At 41.1% G+C, this 25,468-nt stretch overlaps 1 protein-coding gene across 1 annotated transcript; it reads left to right on the forward strand.

Annotated features, from left to right (window-relative positions):
• LOC131970506 (protein jagged-1a-like) lies at window positions 1-25,468 on the forward strand. The gene is made up of 26 exons (XM_059331922.1): window positions 1-704; window positions 3,242-3,538; window positions 5,407-5,464; window positions 8,943-9,197; window positions 10,046-10,106; window positions 10,322-10,452; window positions 11,141-11,260; window positions 11,355-11,471; window positions 11,549-11,662; window positions 12,751-12,864; window positions 13,372-13,418; window positions 14,746-14,919; window positions 15,480-15,630; window positions 16,771-16,935; window positions 17,392-17,505; window positions 18,328-18,441; window positions 18,530-18,643; window positions 19,380-19,496; window positions 19,963-19,990; window positions 20,211-20,296; window positions 20,386-20,499; window positions 21,540-21,649; window positions 22,250-22,477; window positions 22,555-22,677; window positions 23,971-24,109; window positions 24,936-25,468. Exons 1-26 carry the CDS (start codon window positions 297-299, stop codon window positions 25,466-25,468), a joined length of 4,032 nt encoding a protein of 1,343 aa, XP_059187905.1. The 5' UTR covers window positions 1-296.

Consider the following 25,468-nt stretch of genomic DNA (forward strand, 5'->3'; position numbering starts at 1 on the left):
TTGTAATTGGTGTTGTTTTTTGTAACTTTGTGACAATTGTGGGCACTTGGAAAACTGTTTATACATAAATTCCATTTAATTCACTTCAATTTCTCTCATTCTATCTGTGTTATTCTGCACTGAGACATGTTTGAGTTGTTCTGATTGTGCTGATTCGACAGAGCTGCAGGACTTTAGATTTTAGAGATTTTATATGTTGCAGTGAGAGGAGAATGTGTGTTGGGGTTCAGAGGGTTAATCTCCACTTTCTTCTTCTTCTGTTTCTATAATTATCGTTGAGGCGTTAAACTCCTCTCATGTCAGTTTTGGGGGTTTTGGCCTCCATGTGCGAAGGCACTCCTGCACCTCCATGTGAACTCACTGTAAACAAACCGCAGCTCATTAATATTCAACAGGGGCGTGGCTGTTTTCCTGGCTCGGTCCCGCCCCCGGTGAATATTACCCAGCCTCCTCCGGGTCCCGGATCACAGCGCTCCAGCTGCAGACGGTCCGTCGGAGACTCCCAGAGGGACAATAGCAGACAAAAGGCTCTCTGTCCGGACTGTGTGGAGGTTTTTGCTGGTTTTGCTCAACTGTGCATGTCCCAGTCGGAGGGGCGGACACCCGGATTGAGCCCCCCAGCCGCCTGGCAGCAGCCCGCCGCCGGCATGACTCTCCTCCTGCTGCCCGCCGCCGTCAGCCTGCTGCTCTGCGCCCGCATCCAGGTAGCCAGACCCGCTGGTTCTCCTGCGGTTCTGTTAGCACCGACACAATGTTTATATGCTGCTCTGCATGAAATCAACTTCATTTATCCTTCTGACGGCTTCAGAGAGCTGACCGGACTTCACACAAACATTCTAGTTTTCAACTTCTGACCCTTTCTTATAATGTCAGTGGAGGAATGTAACTAGTACATTTACTACTGGAGCTGCTTCACTTTAACTTTATACTTTTACTCCTCAACATTCAGCTTCAGATGAGTCCTTCTTTTCTTCTGCTGTTTATATATGTTATAAATATTGGTTGTATGTTGACTTTTTCTTTTTTTTCTTTTCTACCTGCTGCTGTTTTACCTCTTTTTTTTCTGTGTAATTTCATGTCTGTTTGTTTTTGTCATTTTACGTACTTTTTTTGTAATTCTGTATCTTTTTTGGTTAGGCTACTTTTAGCTCTATCTTTTTTGGTAATTTTATAACTTTTTGTTTCTTTTTTGGTAATTTAAGATATTTTTGGTATTCTAGGTCTTTTTGATAATTTAGGTCTTTTTTGATCATTTAGGTCTTTTTTGGTAATTTTTTATCTGTTTTTGGTAATTTTGTAACTTTTTTGGTAACTTTTTGTTTCTTTTTTGGTAATTTTAGATATTTTTTGGTATTTTAGGTCTTTTTTGATCATTTAGGTCTTTTTTTTGTAATTTAGTGTCTTTTGGTAATTTTAGGTCTTTTTTTTGTAATTTTGTATCTGTTTTTGGTAATTTTATAACTTTTTTGGTAACTTTTTGTTTCTTTTATGGTATTTTAGGTCTTTTTTGATAATTTAGGTCTTTTTTGTAATTTTGCATCTTTTGGTAATTTTAGGTCTTTTTTGTAATTTTTTATCTTTTTTGATAATTTTGAAACTTTTTTGGTAACTTTTTGTTTCTTTTTTGGTAATGTTAGGTCTTTTTTGGTAATTTTAGGTCTTTTTTGGTGATTTCATTTTGTTTTTTGGCCTTGGAAAAGGTTTTATTGTTTTATTTATTTATTTATTTATTGGGTCTGTGTCATTCTGTTCTTGAACATTTAAAGAGTGAACATAAAGTCCTAATTATAATATTTAATAGCTTTTGATCTTTCCATAATGTTGTCAGACATTTAAATTGACCTCAAACTCTTTCAAATTCTTTTTTGTACATCTCATAAAGATTAAATGTGTCTGATAAAATGACCCTTAGTGGTAAAACCAGCTCCTCTGGCTGCTCTGCTCCGTGATTCAGGGCTTTGACTCTAAAGTTAGACTTTAATTTGTGGATTTAAAGCCTCATTAGTTCATATTCAGAGCTGTGTGCATTAATCAGTCTGTTTAATGGGACTCCTGCTCCATCAGGATGTAAACTACACTTGATTTTGGTCACATTTGGACAAAAAGGGGACTTTTGGTGGACACACAGAGCGCCTCAGCAGATCAGACAGCAGCTGCTGGCTGCAGATCTCACTCACTCAGAGAAAAGTCCCATTAATGTAGAAACAATGAGAAAACTCACCAAGCTGAGACCTGCAGCAGTGAAACACTGTAACCTGCTCCCTTAATCTACTAGAAATATCACGACTTGTCACTTTCACAAACTCCCTCCTGCCTACTCTGACCCCCAGTGTCTCTACCACAGCTCCCATAGACTCCTATGAGAGTCTCAGGAAATGGTAAGGTTCACTGCTGGAACAAAAAGCTTTGGTTTGGTTAAATTTGTGCTCCATCAGCACTTCTCTAAGGTTAGGGCCAAACAGTTCCTGGTTAGGCTCTAAAAGACAGTTTAAAGAGGAAATAAATGATGTAAATGCTGGAAGTGAAGTAGTAAGGAGAACGACGTGACTACTGGAAGTGACATAGTTCAGTGAAAACATGAAACAGGAAGTTAAGAGATGTTTGAATCACATGCTGCACTTTGGTGTCACATGGGAAACCAACACTGCTCTGCTGGGACAGTTGACCTTTTTTTGTGTCCTATTTTGTCTTTTTTGGTCGTTTCACGTCTTTTTTGTATCTTTGTTAATTTTGGGACTTTTTGTTAATTTTTGGGACTTTTTTTTTTAAGTAATTAATTTTGCGTCTTTTTTGATAGTCTTTTTGGTCATTTTCTTTAACTTTTTGGTCATTTTGTGTATATTTTTGGTCATTTTACTATTTTTGTAATTTTGTGTCTTTTATTTTACAGAATAATACAGTATTACAGTGTCTTTTTTGGTCATTTTATGTATTTTTTTTGGTAACTGTCTTTATTGTTGTGTTTTTGTGTCTTTTTATGGTATTTTTGTGTCTTTTGGTAATTTTTGAGGATTTTTTTTTTTTGTCATTTTATGTCTTTTGTGGAATTTTGGTAACTTTCTGTCATTTTTGTCTTTTTGTGTGTTTTTTTGGCCATTAACACATGTGGAAGGATTGGCGTCGTGTGTTGAATGTCGTCTGAAGTCGTGTTATCCGTCAGCCAATGAGCTGCTAACCGAACTCACCTGGACCTGGTCCTGGGTTGGTCCTGCTGTGTCTCACCTGTGGACCCTCTCTGCAGGTCTCTTCAGCTTCAGGACACTTCGAGCTTCAGATTCTGTCCGTGCAGAATGTAAACGGGCGGCTGCAGACCGGCGCCTGCTGTGACGGGCCCCGGGACACCGTGGCGGGTCGGCGGTGTGCGGCGGACGAGTGCGACACGTTCTTCCGGGTGTGTCTGAAGGAGTACCAGCTGAAGGTCTCCTCGGCCGGGCCCTGCAGCTTCGGCGCCGCCTCCACACCTGTCCTCGGCGGGAACAGCTTTTCTCTGAAGAGCGATGGAGCCCGAATTCTGTTGCCCTTCAGCTTCGCCTGGCCGGTGAGTCACAGTCCTGCAGTCTCCGTGTCGGTCTCTGTCTGTCTCCGTCTCTGCTGCAAACAGACGTTCAGCTGCTGAACGAGTTCTGCTCCAATGTTGTCAGATGTTCAGTGAGTCCAAGGAGCTGCAGCTTTATCTAAATAAGAATTAAATGGGGTGCACTTATATAGCGCTTTTATCCAAAGCGCTTTACACTACACGCTACGCTCGTTCACACACACATTCATACTGGTGGCCGAGGCTACCAGGGCACACTGGTGCCACCTGCCACCATTGGGAATTCATTCACACACTGATGAACGCAGCATCGGGAACAATTTGGGGTTCAGTATCTTGCTCAAGGATACTTCGACATGTAGGCTGCCATGGTCAGGGATCGAACCACCAACTTTCGATCAGAAGACGACCTCTCTACCAACTGAGCCACAGCCGGCCTATCTAAACAAGAATTAATATTAGATTAATTAAGACACTCTTTGATATTAGAAACACACAAAAATACTTTTTTAATTCTGATTTATATCTTTTCTTTTCAATGTTCCTTTAGTGTCCCTCAGTATTTTAAAAAGGAAACTAAAGACTAATCTTTTTAATGTAATGTAGCTGTAGTTTTTCACTTTTAATCAGTGTATTTTATAACATTTTGGTCCCTGGTCGAACATTGTCGCAGCTCGTTACTGAACATTTGTGTTCACAGAATCATATAAAGTCTGAATTATAATATTTAATAGCTTTTTATTTGAGTCTGTGAGTTGTAATAAAGTTTCTGAGTCATAGAGCTGACTTTTAAAGTCATAATTATCATCAGTGTTTATTTTCCCTGTGGGAGTGAGCGGGGGCGGTCAGATCCAGATCCAGGTCCAGGTCCTGGTCCTGGTCCAGGTCCCCTGACCCCGGGGCGTGGCGGGGGATGAACGGCGCTGGTTGCTACAGTCAGCGGCGTCGTGGTCGTCTGTCGGTCCTCCTCTCTCTCTTTCTTTCGCCTCCTCCTCCTCCCCCTCCTCTCCTCATGGAGCCACCCACAGTGTTTCAGCCTGCAGTGATGCAGGAGTCGCTGCTCTTCAGTGAGCGTTAAATAAACTCCGGAGACACGGAGGAGAGACTTTATTCTCTCTGAACAAACTCCAGTTAGAAAAAATCAGCTGAGAGGAAAAATAAATCGTCAGTTGATATTCCAGTTCAACTCCTGCACTCAAAGTGCTTCACACGGAAAATCACAACAACACGGGTACAAATAAATCAATAATAACATTTTCCTAGGTTTAAAAACCAAGAAAATAAAAGACACACAGACACACACAAACGCACACACACACACACACACACACACACACACACTGTCGATCCTGTCAACTGAACTCATTAAACAGTTGCAGAGTTGCATGTTGGGCAATTAGTGTAATTGTAGTTAAATTAGTGAAAACTGCAGATTGGCTTTAATTTAACTCCTCGCTAATTCACCAGAAGAAACAGCTGATCTGATACAAGGTCTGCAGGAGGAGGACGATCTAAAAATAAACTGTTTATGCTGATACTAAATGTACGTTACCTGCTGAATTTATGTTTTTAGTTGCTCTTTTATGACCTTTTTTCTGTTTTTTGGTATTTCTTTGTCTCCTAGTGGAGAAAGTGAGCAGCGACTCCTTGGAGTCTTTCAGTCCGACCGAACGCTGAACAACATTTTTAAATTAACCAAAAGTTGAAATAAACTGTGATGAAGTGAAAACAGGGTGAAAGGCTCAAAGTTATGTTTAGATGTCCGCGTTGCCGTGGATACACATTGTTCTGCTTCTATCCTGATGACAGCCACCTGTCAATCAAATCATCTGTTCTAATAACATAATAATGGTTAATGTCTCTGTGTGCAGCGGTCGTACACGCTGATCGTGGAAGCTTTGGACTTCAACAACGACTCGTCCTCCGGAGGTGAGTCTCTTCATTATTATTTATAATATTAAACATTATCATATTTAATATTTATGTCCCTGTTAACGGCCTGAGAGTTTACTTTATTTGTTCTGATTGTTGTTTATTTTAATCTTAATGTAAAAAAAAAGGTAAGTGGATCAGAGATCTGGAGCGCTGCCTGTAGTAGTGATGCATGTTTACTCTCCCATTCACAAAACTGAGAGCTGCACTCTAAGCGTGTTTATCAGCAAGACGGAGTGTTGGCTGCATGCTGTATTTGGCGTCCCTCAGGGAACCATTATAGGCCTGGTGTGAAGTCGGCTGACCTCAGAGCAGGCAGCGAATTGGGGGCCTGTTAAGATGCAGTTCATCCTCTGAACCCCAACGAGATGTTTCACGGCGTTTTTTGCTCTTTTTCCATCCTCCTCTCTGTGTCCTCGTGTTTCACTGCAATATATAAAATCACTATAAATCTTTAAGTCCTTTAGCCCTATGGAATCAGCACAATCAGAACAACTCATACATGTCTTTGTGCAGAATAACACAGTTAGAATGACAGCAATCAGAAAAAAGTTTAATTTCTCTGATTACTGTCCTGAATGTAGTAAAAACTGTTCACTCCACATATTGAAGTATTGTCAAAAAAACAACACAAATGACAAAAAATGACGTAAAATTGCCACAAAAAGGACTTAATGTCCTCTCCTGTCCTCTCCTCTTGGCTCTGTGTAAGGAGAGGACAGAAGTATAGAGTAAGATAGCTGTCATAAAGATGTGTGCATGACAAAAGTCATATCTTGATCAACTATTAACCATTTCATATTTCATATTAGCAGGTCATTGCTAATTAACTAGTACAAGCTAACTTCTAATGCTAGTAATACTAGCACTAACTTAGCGTCGCCAGCATGTCGTTAGCTCGCAAGCTAAAGCAGTAAGTCTGTAACTCCATGAACTGTATATTATTTTAAAAAGTACAGTTTTATAAGATAAATACTGGATATACACTGACATTACCTGTGATGCTTCACCTGAGCTGGCAGCTCCACCCGCTCCACTGCTGTCAGTCATCCTTGGCTTTGGCGCATGCACGTTTGGAGAAATCGTGGTTCGATTTCTATCCCTTAGACCTACGTGACGTCAATTCAACAATTTTCTACTCATACCCACAAACTTGAATTCATGTTCACAGTGAAGACTTCATAGTCGTAGAAATTAAGAGTTGTGTTTACAAGACATTGCACTCACAGCTTTTAGATTCATACTCGCATAAAAACAATCCTAACCCAAACAATTTATCAGACTCGCGTATATGAAAGCAGAATTTTATGTGCAACTATTTAATTGACAAACAAATGTTTAAATTACCAATAAGAATGGCCAGAATCATGCACGCATCTTTATGACAGCTAATTTACTCCATACAGGAGAGGCTGTTTACACAGAGCAGAGAGGAGAGGACAGAGGCTGGAATAAATGGTTAATGGCAAATGGACTGCACTTATATAGCATTTTTATCCAAAGCGCTTTACACTACAGACTGCGCTCATTTACCCATTCAACAAACATTCATACTGGTGGCCGAGGCTACCAGGGCACACTGGTGCCACCTGCCACCATTGGGAATTCATTCACACACCGATGAACGCAGCATCGGGAGCAATTTGGGGTTCAGTATCTTGCTCAAGGATACTTCGACATGTAGGCTGCCATGGTCTGGGATCAAAGAACCAACTATCCGATCAGTGGACGACCGCTCTACCAACCGAGCCGCAGCCGCTCGAAAACATGACTGTACATCAATGTTTACAATATGTAGAGAAAACTGGTTTTACAACATTCAGGACACTTGGAAAAGTGTTGAAACATGAATTCTGTTTTATCACATTTTGAAAAATAATTTATCAGAGAAATTCAACTCTTTTTTTTCTCATTTCTGTCATTCTAACCATTTTTATTCCGCACAAAGACATGTTTGAGTTGTTCTGATTATGCTGATTCCACAGAGCTGCAGGACTTATAGATAGATTTTATATGTTGCAGTGAAACACAAGGACACAGAGAGGAGAATGTAGAAAGAAACTATTTGATTGGCTGCATTTTCTTCTACAATATGCTGAATGAATCTGCAGTTAAACTTCCTTCAGTGGATCCTCTGCTGTCTGTGATCAGGTTTAAATCAGGATATTAAGATGTAAATAAGCTGAGGTGAGCAGCTCTGTCCTCAGTCCGTGTGGTGAGCTGCAGCTGCTGGTATTCATCGATAAAGTGCCAGCTTTGAATATTTGCTCAAATATTCTGGACGGAACAGATCCAGGCTTTTTTGAGGTTAACTCTTTTTCAGCTCTGCTACCTCTGTGCCATTTTTAGCACCTGTTTTCTTTTTTTATTCCCCGTCGTGATGTGAAGTGTCACAGTTTGCTCCCAGGCCGCTGGTGTTACCTGCCAGCGGCTCGGCCTGCAGCTGCTTCCATCCAGCTGCTCGGCAGTCGAACAGACGATGTCACCTCTGCCGACCACACTTTCCCCCCGCCAGCCAAATACCACAGAGCACCTTCAGCACCTCCAAACTGTGTGGAATATTCTAGCAGCCGGCGTCCTCACAGACGGACCAGAGTCCTGGTTATGTCCATCCAGCTGCTGAGGACGCAGAGACTAACTGGATATGAAGATACATATTGTCATTATGATATAAAAATGCCTCATATGATTATTATTATGAGGCATAGTATTATTACTATTTTATTTAACCCTCTGAACCCCAAACAAACTGTTTCAGTGTGTATTTTACTTTTACTTTTTTTTACATTGCAGCTCTATGGAATCAGCACAATCAGAACAACTCAAACATGTCTTTGCACAGAATACCACAGTTAGAATGACAGAAATTAGAAAACAGTTGAATTTCTGTGATACATTTTTTTTCAAATGTGAATAAAACAGAATTTATATATAAACACTTTTTCAAAGTGCCCACAAGTGTCACAATTGTTAAAAAAAAACAAAAAAGAACATAAAAATACCAAAAAAAGGACTTAAAATGACCAAAACCAGTTTTCTCCACATATTGAAGTACTGTCATGTTTCCAGCCTCTCCTGACCTCTCCTCTCTGCTCTGACCGACCGTTGGTCTCAGCAGAATCAATCATGTCTTCACAGTGTCTATTTAATGTTTTTAACAGGATCTGGTTAGTGCAGATGCTTTATTTTAAATGACACATGTAGAATAAAGAGATTCTGACACAAATATCAGCATTTAACAAAAGTTTAAGCCATTTTTTACAACACAAATTTGTAACCGAACTTTGGAAAGTTCAACCTCTGACCATAACTTCTGTTTATGCAGTTTCTTTCTATGATGGCGTGTATTTTATATGGTTCTTTTTCTTAAACACAACATGGCAGGATGTTGGGGTTCAGAGGGTTGTTTCTCTGTTTGTTTGTTTGTTTTTATTTAAACACATCCATCAGCTGATCTGACCTGCTGTGTGTACAGGCAGCGCGGCGCTGATCGAGAAGGTGGTCCACTCTGGGATGATTACCCCGAGCCGGCGGTGGCAGAGCCTGCAGCACGACGGCGCCGTGGCTCAGCTCGCCTTCCAGGTCCGCCTCGGCTGCGACGAGCACTACTACGGCATCGGCTGCAACAAGTTCTGCCGGCCGCGTGACGACTTCTTCGGACACTACGAGTGTGATCACAACGGCAACAAGACGTGCCTGGAGGGCTGGGCCGGGCCGGACTGCAACACCGGTGAGCTGCTGTCACACCACAGAAGAAGACATAACATTTAAGCCATGTTAATTTGCGGCTGTTTATAAATTATATTTCCTGAAATCATGTGAAGTCTCAAACGTAAATTTGGGGTTTTATTTTACGAACAGATATATTTGATATATTATATTTGAGATATAACTCTTCAATCACAGCAAACAGCTGCTTTGTTTCCATTAAAGTCAAATCTAATTTTGAACCATCATTTCTTCACAGTAAACAACAGCATCATCTGCATACAGACGGACATTTGTTCGTCCAAAGGAAAACTTTAAACCCTATGAACCCCAACAAACAGTTTGAGGCTGTTTTATTCAATAAAATATATATAAAATGCATGAATGAAACATGATGTGACACCAAAAGGAGGACAGACACTAAAGACTAAAAATCAGTTTTTGTCAAATAATATTCAGTTTGATGCAATGACATTTAGTTTTACATCAGTTAAAAGAAACATGTTAATTTGCTGTTCATAAATGATATTTTCTTGAAATCATGTTATAAATATGGATCTAAATAACATAGATATGGGGTTTTATTTTTACAACTCCAGATATATTTGAGAAGAGAACAGAACGTCTTATTCATGTTTGCAGACACTCTTCTCCTCCACGCATCCTTTAATCACAGGAAACAGTTTCAGGGTGTTATAATGTCTTCGATAAATTATTCCAGATAAAATACTGCTGTCGTGTCGTGTGAAGGTGCAGACAGAAATCAGATCGTACGGTTACGTTGTAACTTGGTTCTCTGAGTGAAGATACACCAGAGAACATTATTTTCTCGTCATCATTCATGTTTTCTTGTTGATTGTGTCTGTGCAGCAATCTGCAGGCCGGGCTGCAGCAATGAACACGGCTCCTGCAAAGCTCCTGGAGAGTGCAAGTGAGAACACACACACACACACACACACAAACACACACACACACACACACACACACACACACACACACACACACACACACATACACACATTTTTTTTGCAATCAGACTAAATGAGAGGGAGACTGATACAGGACCATTCAGTCTCAAAATAAATAAATCAAAGAAACCACATTTTTAGTTCTCTTATTGTAACTGTGTGTGTGTGTGTGTGTCAGGTGTCTGTATGGCTGGCAGGGGGATTACTGTGATCAGTGCATCCCTCACCCCGGGTGTGTTCACGGCAGCTGTGTGGAGCCGTGGCAGTGTCTCTGTGACACCAACTATGGAGGACAGCTATGTGACAAAGGTACACACACACACACACACACACACACACACTCTGTCCGTCTTCAGCTGGGTGTCTGCTGCTGATTATCTGCACTGTAAAAAAGTGAAAAAACTGTAAATAGTCTGGCATTTTTTTTTTTTTTTACAATTTCTTTTAACATTTTTTTTACATTTGATTTTAAGATTTTCTGTAAAAAGAACCCCAACTAAAGCTGCCTTAATTTTACATTCAGTAATATGATGTGTATCTTTTTTTTCTTTTTTTTTTTCTTTTTTACATAGAATTCACAGTAATTTCACATTAAAGGCATTTAATTGTACTATAGAAAAAATCTATAATGTCCCATTATAATAATTTACAGATTTCAACTTTTATTTTATGGTTAATAATTGTAATAAAAGTAATTTAATAAACGTTTTTCACTGTAAAAAAAATTGCGAAATACTGACCATCAAGCAACAGTTAAAAGCTGTTTACAGATAATTTCTTTAAAAATACACATAATATACAGTAAATATTTTAATTAAAAATTATATATCTGTAGAATAATAACTTTTATTTTACTGTTAATATTTGTAATGAAAGTAATTTACTTTTTTTATGCACCTAATGTAGAAAAAGAAAAAGAAAAATTCTGTAGAATAATTTCTGTAGAATAACTGCATTTATTTTACGGTGCACATTAAAAACAAAGTTTGTGCTGCAGATCTGAACATGTGTGCGACTCTGCTGCCCTGCCTGAACGGAGGAACCTGCAGCAACACGGGACCAGACAAATACCACTGCTCCTGTCCCGACGGCTTCTCGGGGCTCCACTGTGAGAGAGGTGAGGAGCCGGGACGTCCTGCCGCTCTGTAACAAGGATTTAGACAGTCTAAGGTGCCCTGAGCTGACCTCCTGTCTGTCTCTATGTGTCCCAGCGGAGCGCGCCTGTCTGTCCAGCCCATGTCTGAACCGAGGCAGCTGCGTGGAGACCGGGGTTCTGGGATTCGAGTGTCTCTGTGCCGCCGGGTGGACCGGACCCTCCTGCTCCATCGGTAAGACCTCCTGACAGCTCCGTCCTGTGTCAGGTCCTCTGTGAACCTGCATCTTCATGTCTGTCTGTGTGTCTCAGATGTGGACGAGTGTCTGGGGAACCCCTGCAGCCACGGCGGGACCTGTCAGGACCTGGAGAACGCCTTCAAGTGCATCTGTCCTCCTCAATGGACCGGGAAGACCTGCCTCATCGGTCAGTTGTATCACTTATATGAAATCTCTATAATCTATAAGTCCCGTAGATCTGTGGAATCAGCACAATCAGAACAACTCCAACATGTCTTCGTGCAGAATAACAGTTAAAATCGATGAGATTCAGGTTTAATGTCTTTGATAATTTTTTAGTGTTTTATAATAATTGGAATAAAATGGAAACTATCTATGCCCCATTTTTCCACATTTATTAGATTTAAATAGATCGATTTCAAACAAGTAAATAGATGTATTTATTAGTTAATTTAATTTATTTAATTTTTAAACTTCTACCAAATGTTTGCACAATGAAATGGTCCAAAATAATGTGAAATTAAACATTTTTGATTGAAATTTTTAAAAAATTTGACGAGTCTTCCACGTTTTTGTGCCCTTGTGTTTCACTGCAACATATAAAATCTCTATAAATCTTAGTCTTAGTGCAGAATAACACAGTTCGAATGACAGAAACTGATAAAAGTTAATTTCTTGAATGTGCATGAAAATATAATCTATATAAACAACATTTCTTTACACATTAAAGTATTGTCATGTTTCCGGGCTATCCTGTCCTCTCCTCTCTGCTCTGTGTAAACAGATTTTCAGTATGTTTGTGCTGACAGCTGATATTGATGCAATTGGTAATCTGGTAATTTTTATATCATTATTTAAGCATTTGTCTCACACGATTCATTTAGGGACCTTCATAAATATAAAAACCTGGCAATATTTTCAGTTTTTACAGTTTCTGGCTGTGATGAACACACACATTTTATAGTTGTTTTTTTTTCTAAATAAAAGACTGATTACTGTAAATAAGACAGGTAGAGAAAAAAAAGCATATTCATGAATCATCACTATTTAAATCTCATATCTGGTTAACAGATCATTTTTAGTTTTGCTGTTTCTGGCTGTGATAAATAGATTAATTCCTTTTCTTTTTTCAAGAAAACTGTCGGTTTCAGAGTTTTCAACGTGACTTTTCCAGGATAGTGCCACATGCTGAAGGCTAACGCTGCTAACATTAGGCTCCCTTAGCTGCTGGTTTACTGGTTTAAGTGAAGTTTTGCTTCATGTCTCTGCCTCCAGACGCTAACGAGTGCGCCGACAGCCCCTGCCTGCACGCCTCTGCCTGCAGGAACCTGATCGGAGGCTATTTCTGCGAGTGCGACCCCGGCTGGACAGGTCCCAACTGTGACCGCAGTGAGTGAGACGCTGCACAGACAAAAGGCTTTTATTTTGAAACCCTGATGAGCTCGTCACCTTAACGTCTGAAATCATCAAAACGTCCTCAGCTTTTTTGTTTTGTAATTTTTTTAATCCTCATGAGTCCCTTTTTAAAAACTCGCTCTGATGTCCTCAGAGGACAAAATGTCTTAAAATAATATTATTTTTCTTCAAACCAACTTCAGTCCTTATTATTCATTCATTTTTTTTTATTTTAACCATTTAAATGCCAGTTTGTTTACATAATGCTACTGTCGTTTATCTTTTTATTTGAAAAAACTAAATATAAAATAATTATTTTCTGAAATGATTTTCGATTTCCTTCTTAATAGTGTGAGATATCAATAATTAGAACCAGCACTGATTTTATTTAAATAAATAAATATCTATATAGTATATACTTTTTTAATAAATAGATTTTTTTTACTTTGTGTTGAAGCAAACAGCTGATCTGTTTCTTTTTCTGATCTATTAACTCTGCAGATATCAACGGCTGTCGAGGGCAGTGTCAGAACGGAGCCGAATGTAAGGTGAGACCAAGGGCGTAACTTTGAGTTGAAGATGGGGGAGTATATATATATAGAGAGAGTCTGGGGGGGGGTTACCCAACCACCTAGGAGGATCTGGGGGCATAAATGTATCATTAAGTGTATATAATCTCCCCCGGGAGAAAATTTTGTACATTTATAAGTAAAATGCATCAATCTCATGCACTATGAGAGCAAACACCTCACATAACATTTGTCACAGTCGGGAGATACCTTATTATAGAATCTTTGTTATCCTACTGTGTCATTTTTAATTGCCGTTCATTTTCTGAACTTGCTAACTGTTGTAACTTTCCTATTCTTTGCCTAAGTAAAATCACCTGCACAGCCCATCCATTTACATGAGCTAGTGACATTTATTGACATTTTATGTTTCCTGCACTAAACACATTTACTGCTCTCAGCTTGTGTTAAATGCACAAATGGCTGTTTATACCATAGACTGTATAAAATACATTTATACATTATTTATTAGGATTTATAGCTGTCTTCATATCACCATGGATGCTTCTTACATACACGGTGAGACACTGGAGGCGGGACGCGCACAGGTCTGAGGTGGGCGAAACCAAATCTCAGAGCGGGAGGGGGCGCACATAAACGTCACTATTTTTTACTGCTAAATTGAGAAAATCTACGACATTGTTGTGTTTATAAAACTTAACATTCATTATCAATAATTATGGTATTATATTGGGTGGGTTATGGTGGCCCGTAAATTACGCCTATGGGTGAGACACACACACACACTGTTTACCTCTCTGCTGAAGACAAAGTTTGTGGCTTAAAGATGGATTTTTTTTTTATTTCCAAGTTTCCAGGCTCTCCTGTGCTCTCCTGTCCTCTCCTCTCAGCTCTGTGTAAATAGATTTTCAGTGTGTCTGAGTCCCTGTCTGCTGATTTAGATGAAATCTCACTATAATTTCTGTTTTTTCAGTGTCTGGCTATGATAAACGTACATTTTTGTGACTTTTTGTGTTTTTATTTTTTGCATCAGTTTGAGGCGAGACGGATTCATTTAAATCAGACATGAAGAATAATAAAGTGCATTTCATGAACTGTTCACTTTTCACTATTTTAAGCTCAGATTTGGTTATTTCTCCTGACAGTAGCGTCTATCACACACGATGCATTCATGGACCGTCAGAAATGTAAAAACCAGATGATAATTTCAGTTTTTCAGATGGATTTTTCTTTTCTTTTCTGGTGCTTTTGATAGAAGAGGTTGCTGCCTCCTGCTTCAGACCGTCACATCAGCTTTTAAAGAAATATATAGATATATATTTTTATATATGTGTGTGTCCTTCAGGACCTGCTGGACGGGTATCAGTGTGTGTGTGCTGCCGGTTTCTCCGGTGAACACTGTGAGCGGGACATGGACGACTGCGCCAGCGGGCCGTGCCTCAACGGCGGCCGCTGCCACGACGAGGTCGCCGGCTTCCACTGCCTCTGCCCGCCGGGCTTCTCCGGAGCACGCTGCCAGGTGAGACACAGCCCAATAAGTTCAACTTTTTTTCAGATTTCTGTCATTCTAACTGTGTTATTCTGCACAAAGACATGTTTGAGTTGTTCTGATTGTGCTGCAGGACTTAGAGATCTATAGAGAAAGAGAATGTAAAAAGAGCAAAAAGCACCCTGAAACGTCTCGTTGGGGTTCAGAGGTCGTCCAGATGCCAAGTTTCATGGAAGTCATGGTTCCATACATAAAGGAAACTTGTTTTGGTGGTATATATCTTTTTTTTGTGTGGTAATTTTGTGTCTTTTTGGTCAGTTTACGTCCTTTTTGGGTAATTTCGTGTCTCTTTTTGTTCATTTCGTGACATATTTTTGTGACATCTTGTTCTGCACAAAGACATGTTTGAGTTGTTCTGATTGTGCTGATTCCACAGAGCTGCAGGACGTATAGATTTATAGAGATTTTATATGTTGCTGTGAAACACGAGGACACCGAGAGGAGGATGTAAAAAGAGTTAAAAAAAACACCTGAAACGTCAGTGATATTCCTGTATGAGATGTTTCCTGATGTTTGTCTCTGCTCCTCAGCTGGACATGGATTACTGCGCTCACGCTCCGTGTCTGAATGGCGGTCAGTGCTTCAACCTGGCGGCCGACTACGTCTGTGAATGTCCCGAAGACTTTGAGGGAAGGAACTGCTCGCGGCTGAAGGACCACTGCCGCAGCACACCGTGCAAAGGTTCACGCTCACACCAGTCCCAGACACACATTCAGTGAATAACAAGCAATAATATAATCTGTCACATTCTGACGACTTTCACTGAAGTATAATATGTTTAATATGTGAGCATTCACACAGGTTATTAAGATAACATTAGGAAACAATCGTGTCATTACTGTATTCATTAATTCCAATTATTTGCGAGTTCTTCAGTCCACATGTGGAACATAAATGAATAATAATAGTAGGTGTGAACGGCTGAGCTGCAGAGAGATTCTGCCCAGATTCTTTTTTTAAATGTAAATAAAATAATTTGCATATAAACAATTTTCCAAGTACCCACAAGTGTCACGAATGTGTTAAAAAAGACACAAAATTACCAAAAAAGATGTTAAAATATAAAAAATTACCAAATAAGAAAGACCAACCCCCCCCACACACAGAAAAAAATCAAAAAAGATGAAAAAAATATTTTTCAGAAACACAAAAAGACCAAAACTTATGTAATATGACTATACACATTTTTTCCACATATTGTACATATTAAAGTATTGTCATGTTTCCAGCCTCTCCTGTCCTCTCCTCTCTGCTCTGTGTAAACAGCCTCTCCTGTTCTCTCCCCTCTGCTCTGTGTAAACAGCCTCTCCTGTCCTCTCCTCTCTGCTCTGTGTAAACAGCCTCTCCTGTTCTCTCCCCTCTGCTCTGTGTAAACAGCCTCTCCTGTCCTCTCCTCTCTGCTCTGTGTAAACAACCTCTCCTGTCCTCTCCTCTCTGCTCTGTGTAAACAGATTTTCAGTGAATATTTGTCACGTGACCGTTGGTCTCAGCAGAATCAATCATGTCTTCACAGTGTCTCTGAGGAGCAGAATTTAATGTTTTTAACAGGATCTGGTTAGTGCAAATGCTTTATTTTAAATGACACATGGAGAATAAAGAGATTCTGACACAAATATCAACATTTAACACAAGATTTGGTCACTTTTTCCTAATGATGATCCCTTCAGGGACTGTGGGAAAGTTCAAACTCTAACAATAATGTCTGTTCTTACAGTTTCTTTCTTCGGTGGATTTCAGTCGATTTCTTTTACTTTTTATAAACATATGTTTCCGGGTTCAGAGGTTGAACTCAGCATCATGTGTCTCTGTCTCCTCCCCCAGTGATTGACAGCTGCACCGTGGCGGTGGCGTCCAACAGCACACCAAGCGGGGTGCGTTTGATGTCGTCCAGCGTGTGCGGCGCCCACGGGCACTGCCGCAGCCGGGCGGGCGGAGCGTTCAGCTGCGAGTGCGAGGACGGCTTCACTGGGACGTACTGCCACCAGAGTCAGTACCAGTCATCATCATCATCTTTATTTATTTATTTTCAAAGGGTTTTTAAGGTTGTGAATTTTTTTTTTTTTTTTTTTCAAAAGATTGTTGAGGTCATTTTGCTTTTATTCATTCAGGTTTTTGGCACATTAAGCATTAAAAAATCGTCTTGGATGAGCTGGAAGTTAACATGCAATAAAACATAAATATGTCTATAAAAATAAATCCTGAAGCAAATGGAGCAATAAACATAGAAATAATTTTTGGAGGGTCATAACGCCTCCTTCATTTCAATATGAAAAAAATGTCAATAAAATTAAGTTTATTATGAAATAAAAGTCCCCAAAAATAAATAAATGTTTTTATGAAATAAAAATAATTTAAATAAATAATTGTGGAATAATAAAATAAAAACTTCTAAAATAAATAAATAGAAATAATTCTCATGATTCTTGTTCTCTCTGTGTTCAGATATAAACGACTGTGAGAGCGCCCCCTGTCTGCACGGAGGAACCTGCATCGATAAAGTCCGTCACTACCAATGTCTCTGCTCCTCCGGCTGGGACGGACACGTCTGCCAGCACAGTGAGACCTCCTCCTGCTCCTCCTCCTCCTCCTCTTTCTCCTCGTCCTCCTCCTCTTCCCCCTCCTTGTCCTTCTGCTCCTCCTCTTTCTTCTCGTCCTTGTCCTCCTCATCTTCCCCCTCCTTGTCCTCCTCCTCTTCCTCCTCTCTCCTCCTCCTCTCCTTGTCCTGCTCCTCCTCCTCTTTCTCCTCATCCTCCTCCTCTTCCCCCTCCTTGTCCTTCTGCTCCTCCTCTTTCTTCTCGTCCTTGTCCTCCTCCTCTTCCTCCTCCTCCTCCTCTCTCCTCTTCGTCCTCCTCCTCCTTGTCCTGCTCCTCCTCCTCTTTCTCCTCATCCTCCTCCTCTTCCCCCTCCTTGTCCTTCTGCTCCTCCTCTTTCTCCTCGTCCTTGTCCTCCTCCTCTTCCCCCTCCTGCTCCTCCTCCTCTCTCCTCCTCTCTCCTCCTCCTCCTTGTCCTCTCTCCTCCTCCTCCTCCTTGTCCTCTGTCCTCCTCGTCCTCTCTCCTCCTCCTCCTTGTCTTGCTCCTCCTCCTCTTCCTCCTCCTCCTCCCTGCTCCCCCTCCTCCTCCTTGTCCTCCTCCTCCTCTGTCGTCTTCTTCCTCCTGCTCCTCCTCTTCCTCCTCGTCTTCTTTCTGCTCCTCCTCCTCATCCTCCTCCTCCTTGTCTTGCTCCTCCTCCTCCTTGCTCCCCCTCCTCCTCCTTGTCCCCCTCCTCCTCTGTCGTCCTCTTCCTCCTGCTCCTCCTCCTCCTCGTCTTCTTTCTGATCCTCCTCCTCGTCCTCCTCCTGCGTCCTCCTCAGCGTCTCATCTTTATTTTTTCTCTCTCAGACGTTGATGACTGCAGCTCGGCGCCGTGTCAGAATGGCGGCGTGTGTCTGGATCTGGTCGGTGACTTCCTGTGCGAGTGCAGCGACGGCTGGAAGGGGAAGACCTGCGGCTCCCGTGAGTCACATGATGACCAGCAGATAACTGACGATTATTGATTTATTAATGCTTTGACGACTGAGCAGTGAACTGTTTGTATCTGTAGGCGAGAGTCAGTGCGATGTGGCGACCTGCAACAACGGAGGAACGTGTCACGACGATGGCGACGCCTTCAGGTGTCAGTGCGCCGCCGGCTGGGAGGGCGCCACCTGCAGCGTCGGTCAGTGCCAAGTCATAACATTATTTCATTAATAATGATTATTATCACTAATACAACTTTATGCGACCAGAATTTTGAAAAAAATGAGTCCGTTGCTTTTTCCACTAAATGGCTCTGAGTTGTTTATTTAATTTCATGTTTAACCCTCTGGGGAAAAAAACAAACAATAATCCAACGTTTATCGTAAAAGAAACAAAAACGGGCATTATCGTTGAAATTTGAACCTGTTTTTTGTCCTATTACATATTTTTCTTTCTTTCTTTTTTGGTTATTTTGTAACTTTTTTAGTTATTTTCTGACACTTGTTATCACTTGGAAAAGTGTTTATATAGAAATTCTGTTTTATTCACATTTTTATAAAAAAAAATATATATATAAAAAAAATTCAGAGAAATTCACCTTTTTTTCAGATTTCTGTCATTCTAACTGTGTTATTCTGCACTAAGACATGTTTGAGTTGTTCTGATAATACTGATTCCATAGAGCTGCAGGACTTTTTAGATTTATAGAGATTTTATATATTGCAGTGAAACACGAGGGCACAGAGAGGAGAATGTAGAAATAGTAAAAAAAGGCCCTGAAACGGCTCATTGGGGTTCAGAGGGTTAAAATAGATGTTTCATAATTTGATTGGGACATGTCGTACACAAACACAAATCCGACACAAACAAGGTAATTTATCACTATATATGTCACACAAATGTAACAAAATCATTATAATATTGTGTTTCTCCAGCGAGGAACAGCAGCTGTGAGCCGAGTCCCTGTGAGAACGGGGCGACCTGCGTGGTGGGCGGAGCCTCATTCAGCTGCGTCTGTAAGGAGGGCTGGGAGGGCGCCACCTGCAGCCACAGTGAGTCACTGCACTCTGCACCACTCATCACAAAGAGCAGCTGTAAAAACAGGCATTAACGTTGATATTTGAACTTATCATCTGTAAGGAATGTTTCCATTAGAAAAAGTGACTAAAACGAAGCTTAAAATACAGATGTTTATAAATAAATATATTTTATTATTTAATTGAAGTCCCCTAAAATAAATAAATTCAATTATTAGATAAATTACCACTAAAATAGAAAAATTGAATTATTAATTAAAAGACCTCTAAGATAATATTTCTGTCAGAATCACTATATGGGACATTTAAAATGTGTACAAAAATATAGTGTTAAATCTGATTTTTTTTTTAAAAAGAACATGCCTTTTAAATTTACTTAAAATAATATTGAAACTAAATGCAGATATTCCAGTGATATCCTGTCGACCTGTCAGCTCTGTTCGCTGCTGCTGAGTCTAACACGTCTGTCTTTATTTTGCAGACACTAATAACTGCAGCCCTCATCCCTGGTGAGCTCCACACGCACACACACACACACACACACCTGCAGATACAAACTAAAGTCCCAGTGAGTCACTGATCAGGTGTCGTGTTTATGATGTTGTGTCATGAATTTAATGTATTATTTTCTAACATTATTTTCCGCCGACTCGGACAAGAAATGTTTTTTCAGAATAAAAGCCCTGTCACAAACACAGTTCTATACTAAGCCTGTGTGTCCTCCTGCAGCTACAACAGTGGGACGTGTGTGGACGGAGACAACTGGTTTCGCTGTGAATGTGCTCCGGGGTTCGCCGGTCCCGACTGCAGGATCAGTGAGTGTTGACCTCTGACCTCTGACCTCTCGACCTTTCTGCGTTGGTTAATATTAAATGTGATGACTAACAGCCATCCTCTCCGTCAGACATCGACGAGTGCCAGTCGTCCCCCTGCTCCTCAGGCTCCACCTGCCTCGACCAAATCAACGGCTACCGCTGCGTCTGCCCGCCAGGACGAACCGGCCCTCGCTGCCAGCAAGGTCATGCCCCTACACACCTGTCACAGCATCACACACTTGTCACACACCTGTCACAGCATCACACACATGTCACAGCATCACACACCTGTCACACACCTGTCATAGCATCACACACCTGTCACAACCCACACACCCGTCACACACCTGTCACACACCTGTCACACACCTGTCACACACCGTCACACACCTGTCACACACCTGTCACACACCGTCACACACCTGTCACACACCTGTCACACACCGTCACACACCTGTCACACACCGTCACACACCTGTCACACACCGTCACACACCTGGTACACACCTGTCACACACCTGTCACGACCCACACACCTGTCACACACCTGTCACACACCTGTCACACACCTGTCACGACCCACACACCCATCACACACCTGTCACAGCATCACACACCTGTCACAGCATCTCACAGCATCACACACCTGTCACAGCATCTCACAGCATCACACACCTGTCACAGCATCACAGACCTGTCACACACCGTCACACACCTTTCACACACCTGTCACAGCATCACACACCTGTCACACACCTGTCACGACCCACACACCTATCACAGCATCACACACCTGTCACACACCTGTCACGACCCACACACCTGTCACACACCTGTCACAGCATCACACACCTGTCACAGCATCACACACCTGTCACACACCTGTCACACACCTGTCACAGCATCACACACCTGTCACACACCTGTCACGACCCACACACCTGCATCTTTATTTATTTATTTGTCACAGCCCTGACTCTGCTACAAATCTTTGCATGACAACTATTAATGAAAAAGAAAAGTTAGTGTTTTTGAGAATTTATACAGTATAAAGAAACATCATATTGTGACAGTTTATATTTTCTTTAAACCTGCCAGTAACTGAATCAAACACAGATTCACATAATGAAAATGAGAAAAAAACAACTAAATTCTGATTTCAGTCACCAACTCATGAGTCAAAACAAAGAGTGTCCATGTGGGTCACAGTTGAGTCTGACGATCTGCTGGTTTTTCTTTGCAGGGTCGGGGCGGCCCTGTGTGGTCGGGGGTCTCGTGGCTCTGGATGGAAGTCAGTGGGATGAAGACTGCAACAGCTGCAGCTGCCACAGCGGGAGGGTCACCTGCACACAGGTAGGACACATCTATGGTGACTGTTTGGTCCTGGTCCTGTCCTGCAGGAAAGATTAAAGCTCTCAGAACTCCACTTGCTCCTCATTTACTTTCTACAAATGATGCGCAAGGAGGAAAAGAAACAACTCAGATTTTTATTGGAAATTGGAGGAAAACAAAATTTTGATTTATTTCCTTTCAGAAATAAAGATTTTAGTTCTCAGTTGTACATTAAATTAATTGTTGTTAAAAAAAATTCCCACAGTGTTGCATTAGTTAGAAGATTTATTCTTAGACATTTATTTATTTTATTTATGATTAAAAAAAAAAAAGTTTATTTTAATTCACAGGTTTAGTTTGACAACTGCAACATGATTCTATTATATATACTTTTATATAATGTTCATCTTTTCCACGACAATATAATAGAAATAACAGAATCAGGAGCAAAACTATTGACACTGAAATTAAAAAAGTCTTGGATTTAAAAGCATTTTAAATCAACTGCAGGTTGTCACACAACATAATTTTTTTATTTCATTTTGTGATATAAATATTTGTGTGTGTGTGTGTGTTTATTCTGTTTCTAAATGTAAAACATGGACTCTTGTCGTGGCTCAGCTGTGGTGTGGACCGAAGCCCTGCAGCGTCCTCTCTCGGCCTGGCGCCGTCTGTCCACTGGGTTTCGCCTGCGTGGCCGTGCAGGACGAGCGCTGCTTTGTGAAGCCGTGTCTCGGCCAGGGGGAGTGCTGGAGCCCCGCCCACCGAGTCCCGCCCACAGCCAGCTGTCACTCAGAGAGCAGCTGCACCAACATCACCTTCACCTTCAACAAGGACGTGATGGCACCGGTCAGTCCACCGTCTGATCATTTAGTGTTTGACCACAGCAGGCTTCTGTAGTTGCTGATGTGCGTCTGCTGTTGCAGGGCATCACGGTGGAGCAGGTGTGCCGCGAGCTCAGGAGCTTGTACGCCGTCCAGAACCGCTCCATCACCTCCATCACCTGCGAGCTGTCGCCCGTCGCCAACAACGAGATTCAAGTAGCCTTCGTAAGTCACGTCTGCTCTGAAATGAGTCAGTAGTATTATTATAGTAGTACAGTTTGTTATTAAAAATGTCATGGGATGTTGTTAAAACAATAATAAAAGTGATTATAGCATGTCATAAAAACTCAAAAAGCCAGAATATGGTAATCACAAAGTCATAACACGTCGTAAAGTAGCCTGTCACAAAAAGTACCAAAAAGTCATTTTAAAAGGAGAAAATGAGTATGTATGTTTATGTATAACAAAAGGTCAGAGTATAGTATTGCATTAAGTCATCAAAAAGTTGTAAAAAGTCATAAAAGGTCATTAAAAAGCAACAAAAAAGCATTTTATAGTAACCTTATAAAAAGTCACATTATAAGGCGTATTATGTCATCAAAGAGTAACAAAAAGTCATTTAAAAAAACGTAGTATTGTTTGTCACAAAGTCATAAAACGTCGTAGTATAACATGTCACAAAAAGTCATAAAAAGTAAAAAATAAAAAAAAAAGGTCAGAGTACAGAGAGTCCAGTATTGCATTACGTCAAAAAGTTGTAAAAAGCCATAAAACGTCATTAAAAAGCAACAAAAAGTCATTATTGTTTGTCACGAAGTCATTTGTCACAACGTCAAAGTATAGCCTGTCACAAAAAGCAACAAAATGTAATTTTAAAAGGCATCATATATGATAAAAAGTAACAAAAGGTCAGAGTATCGCATTAAAAGTCATTAAAAAAGTTACAGTATAGCATGCCACAAAAAGTCACAAAAAAGCCACGGCATAGTATCGCATAAAAAGTCACCTAAAGTAATTTTAAAAGGCATCGTATGTGATAAAAAGTAACAAGAGGTCAGAGTATAGTATTGCATTAAAAGTCCTCAAAAAGTATTAAAATGTCATTAAAAGCATTGTATAGTATCTCATAAAAGGTCATATTTTTGTGTGTCACAAAAAGACATGAATGGTTGTTAAAAAGCAACAAAAAGTCTTAGTAAAAGGTGTCTTATGTCAAAAAAGAGTAACAAAAAGTCATAAAAAGCCAGTGTATTGTCACATTACACGTTATTGTCACAAAGTCATAAAACGTTGAAATATAGCATGTTACAAAAAGTAATAGAAAGTCATACGAAGTAACAGTTCAGGGTATAGTATTGCATTAAAAGACATCAAAAAGTCATAAAAGGTCATTAACAAGCAAGCAGTATCATTTACCAAAAGTCTGGAGGTAGAAACTGGAGCAGAGGAAGAATCTGGAGATAAGAGCCAGAAGAAATCATCTTTTTATGACTTATATGTCTCTGTGTGATGTTCCAGAGGACGGAGGACCAGAGGACAGGCCTGACCATCACCGACAAGATCCTGGACCTGGTCAGCAAGCGGATCGCCAACAGCTCCATCCTCCGCGCCGTCACTGATGTCCGGGTCCAGAGACGGCGGAACCACAGCGCCGATGGTGAGACGCTCAGACACTACACAAATACTCACCACATCTACGCTGTCCTGCTCTGTGTGATGCTACAGATATTTCTGAAGGGTTTAGTTTAGAGAGACGACACTGAAGACAAAGATCAAACTGACATCAGACTCTTCCTTTACATTTATAAAGTCATAAATAGTCATAAAAACACAGTGCTGATCATAAAATCGGATCTGTGTCGTTCAGACTGTCATTAAAAGATCAGATGCAGGTTGCATAGGGGCGAAAAAATCGGATTTGGGTCACTTCAGGCTGCAGTCTGAACGTAGCCATGGTGACCCCGTCGGTTTGTGGACATTTGAAGCGTCTAGTTCAGCGTTACGTCTGTCTCCATGTTTGTTAGTTGAAACCAGCAGAGAGCAGATCTGACTGGAGCAGCTAAAAATAAACTGTTAACACTGAAACTACATTTATGTTACTGCTGCGCATTTTATGACTTTTCTTGCTCATTTATGACATTTTTGGGTCATTTTTTTTGTCTTTTTTGGAATTTTGTATCTTTTTTTTGTATTTTTTGTCTTATTTTTGGCAATTTTGTGATGTTTGTTGCTCTTGTTTTATCTTTTTTTTACATTTTGTATATGTTTTTTGGTATATCTTTGTCTTTTAGCATAGAAAGTGAGCAGCGACTCATTGGAGTCTTTCAGTCCGACCGAACGCTGAACAATATTTTTTAATGAACCAAAAGTTAAAATAAACTCTGACCCTTTCACGTCCCAGAGTCGGCCTCTTCCTTCACATTAACACCTGTGTTCCTGTTGGTGTCTGAGCTGTTCACTGACCTTTGTCTCCGTCCGTGCAGCAGCCAACCTGGGGCCCCTGCTGGTCTCCGCGGTCGTGGTCGTCGGGGCGTTGCTGATCACCTCCGTGTTGCTGTGGTGTGTGAGGAGGCGGCGGCGGAAGCAGAGCGCCCACACGGGAGTCAGCACGCAGGCGGCGGCGGCGGCGGCGGCTCTGTCAGCGGCGGCCGAGGACAACAACGCCCTCCACAGCAACGTCAGCGCCGCCCGCGAGCAGCTCAACCACATCAAGAACCCCATTGAGAGAAACCTGCCGAGCCACCAGCACCACCTGCTCCACCAACACCACCACCACCACCGCCTCTGTGAGGACAAGAACGCCATCAACGCCAAGATCAGGAAGTCTGACGCTGGGAGACAATCAGAGGGCAGCGAGATGGACAAGAGGCTGCAGAAAGCGAGGTTCCCCCGGACACATCCGCCGGCGTACTCGCAGGTGGACTGGGAGGAGCGCCGCCACACAGCGAGCAAACACGCACACTGGACTCACAAACAGGACAACAGGACGCAGCAGAGCGCTGAGCTCATCGTGTGA

The sequence above is a fragment of the Centropristis striata genome, chromosome 1 (genome assembly GCF_030273125.1).
Source record: "Centropristis striata isolate RG_2023a ecotype Rhode Island chromosome 1, C.striata_1.0, whole genome shotgun sequence".
Taxonomy (NCBI): Eukaryota; Metazoa; Chordata; class Actinopteri; order Perciformes; family Serranidae; genus Centropristis; species Centropristis striata.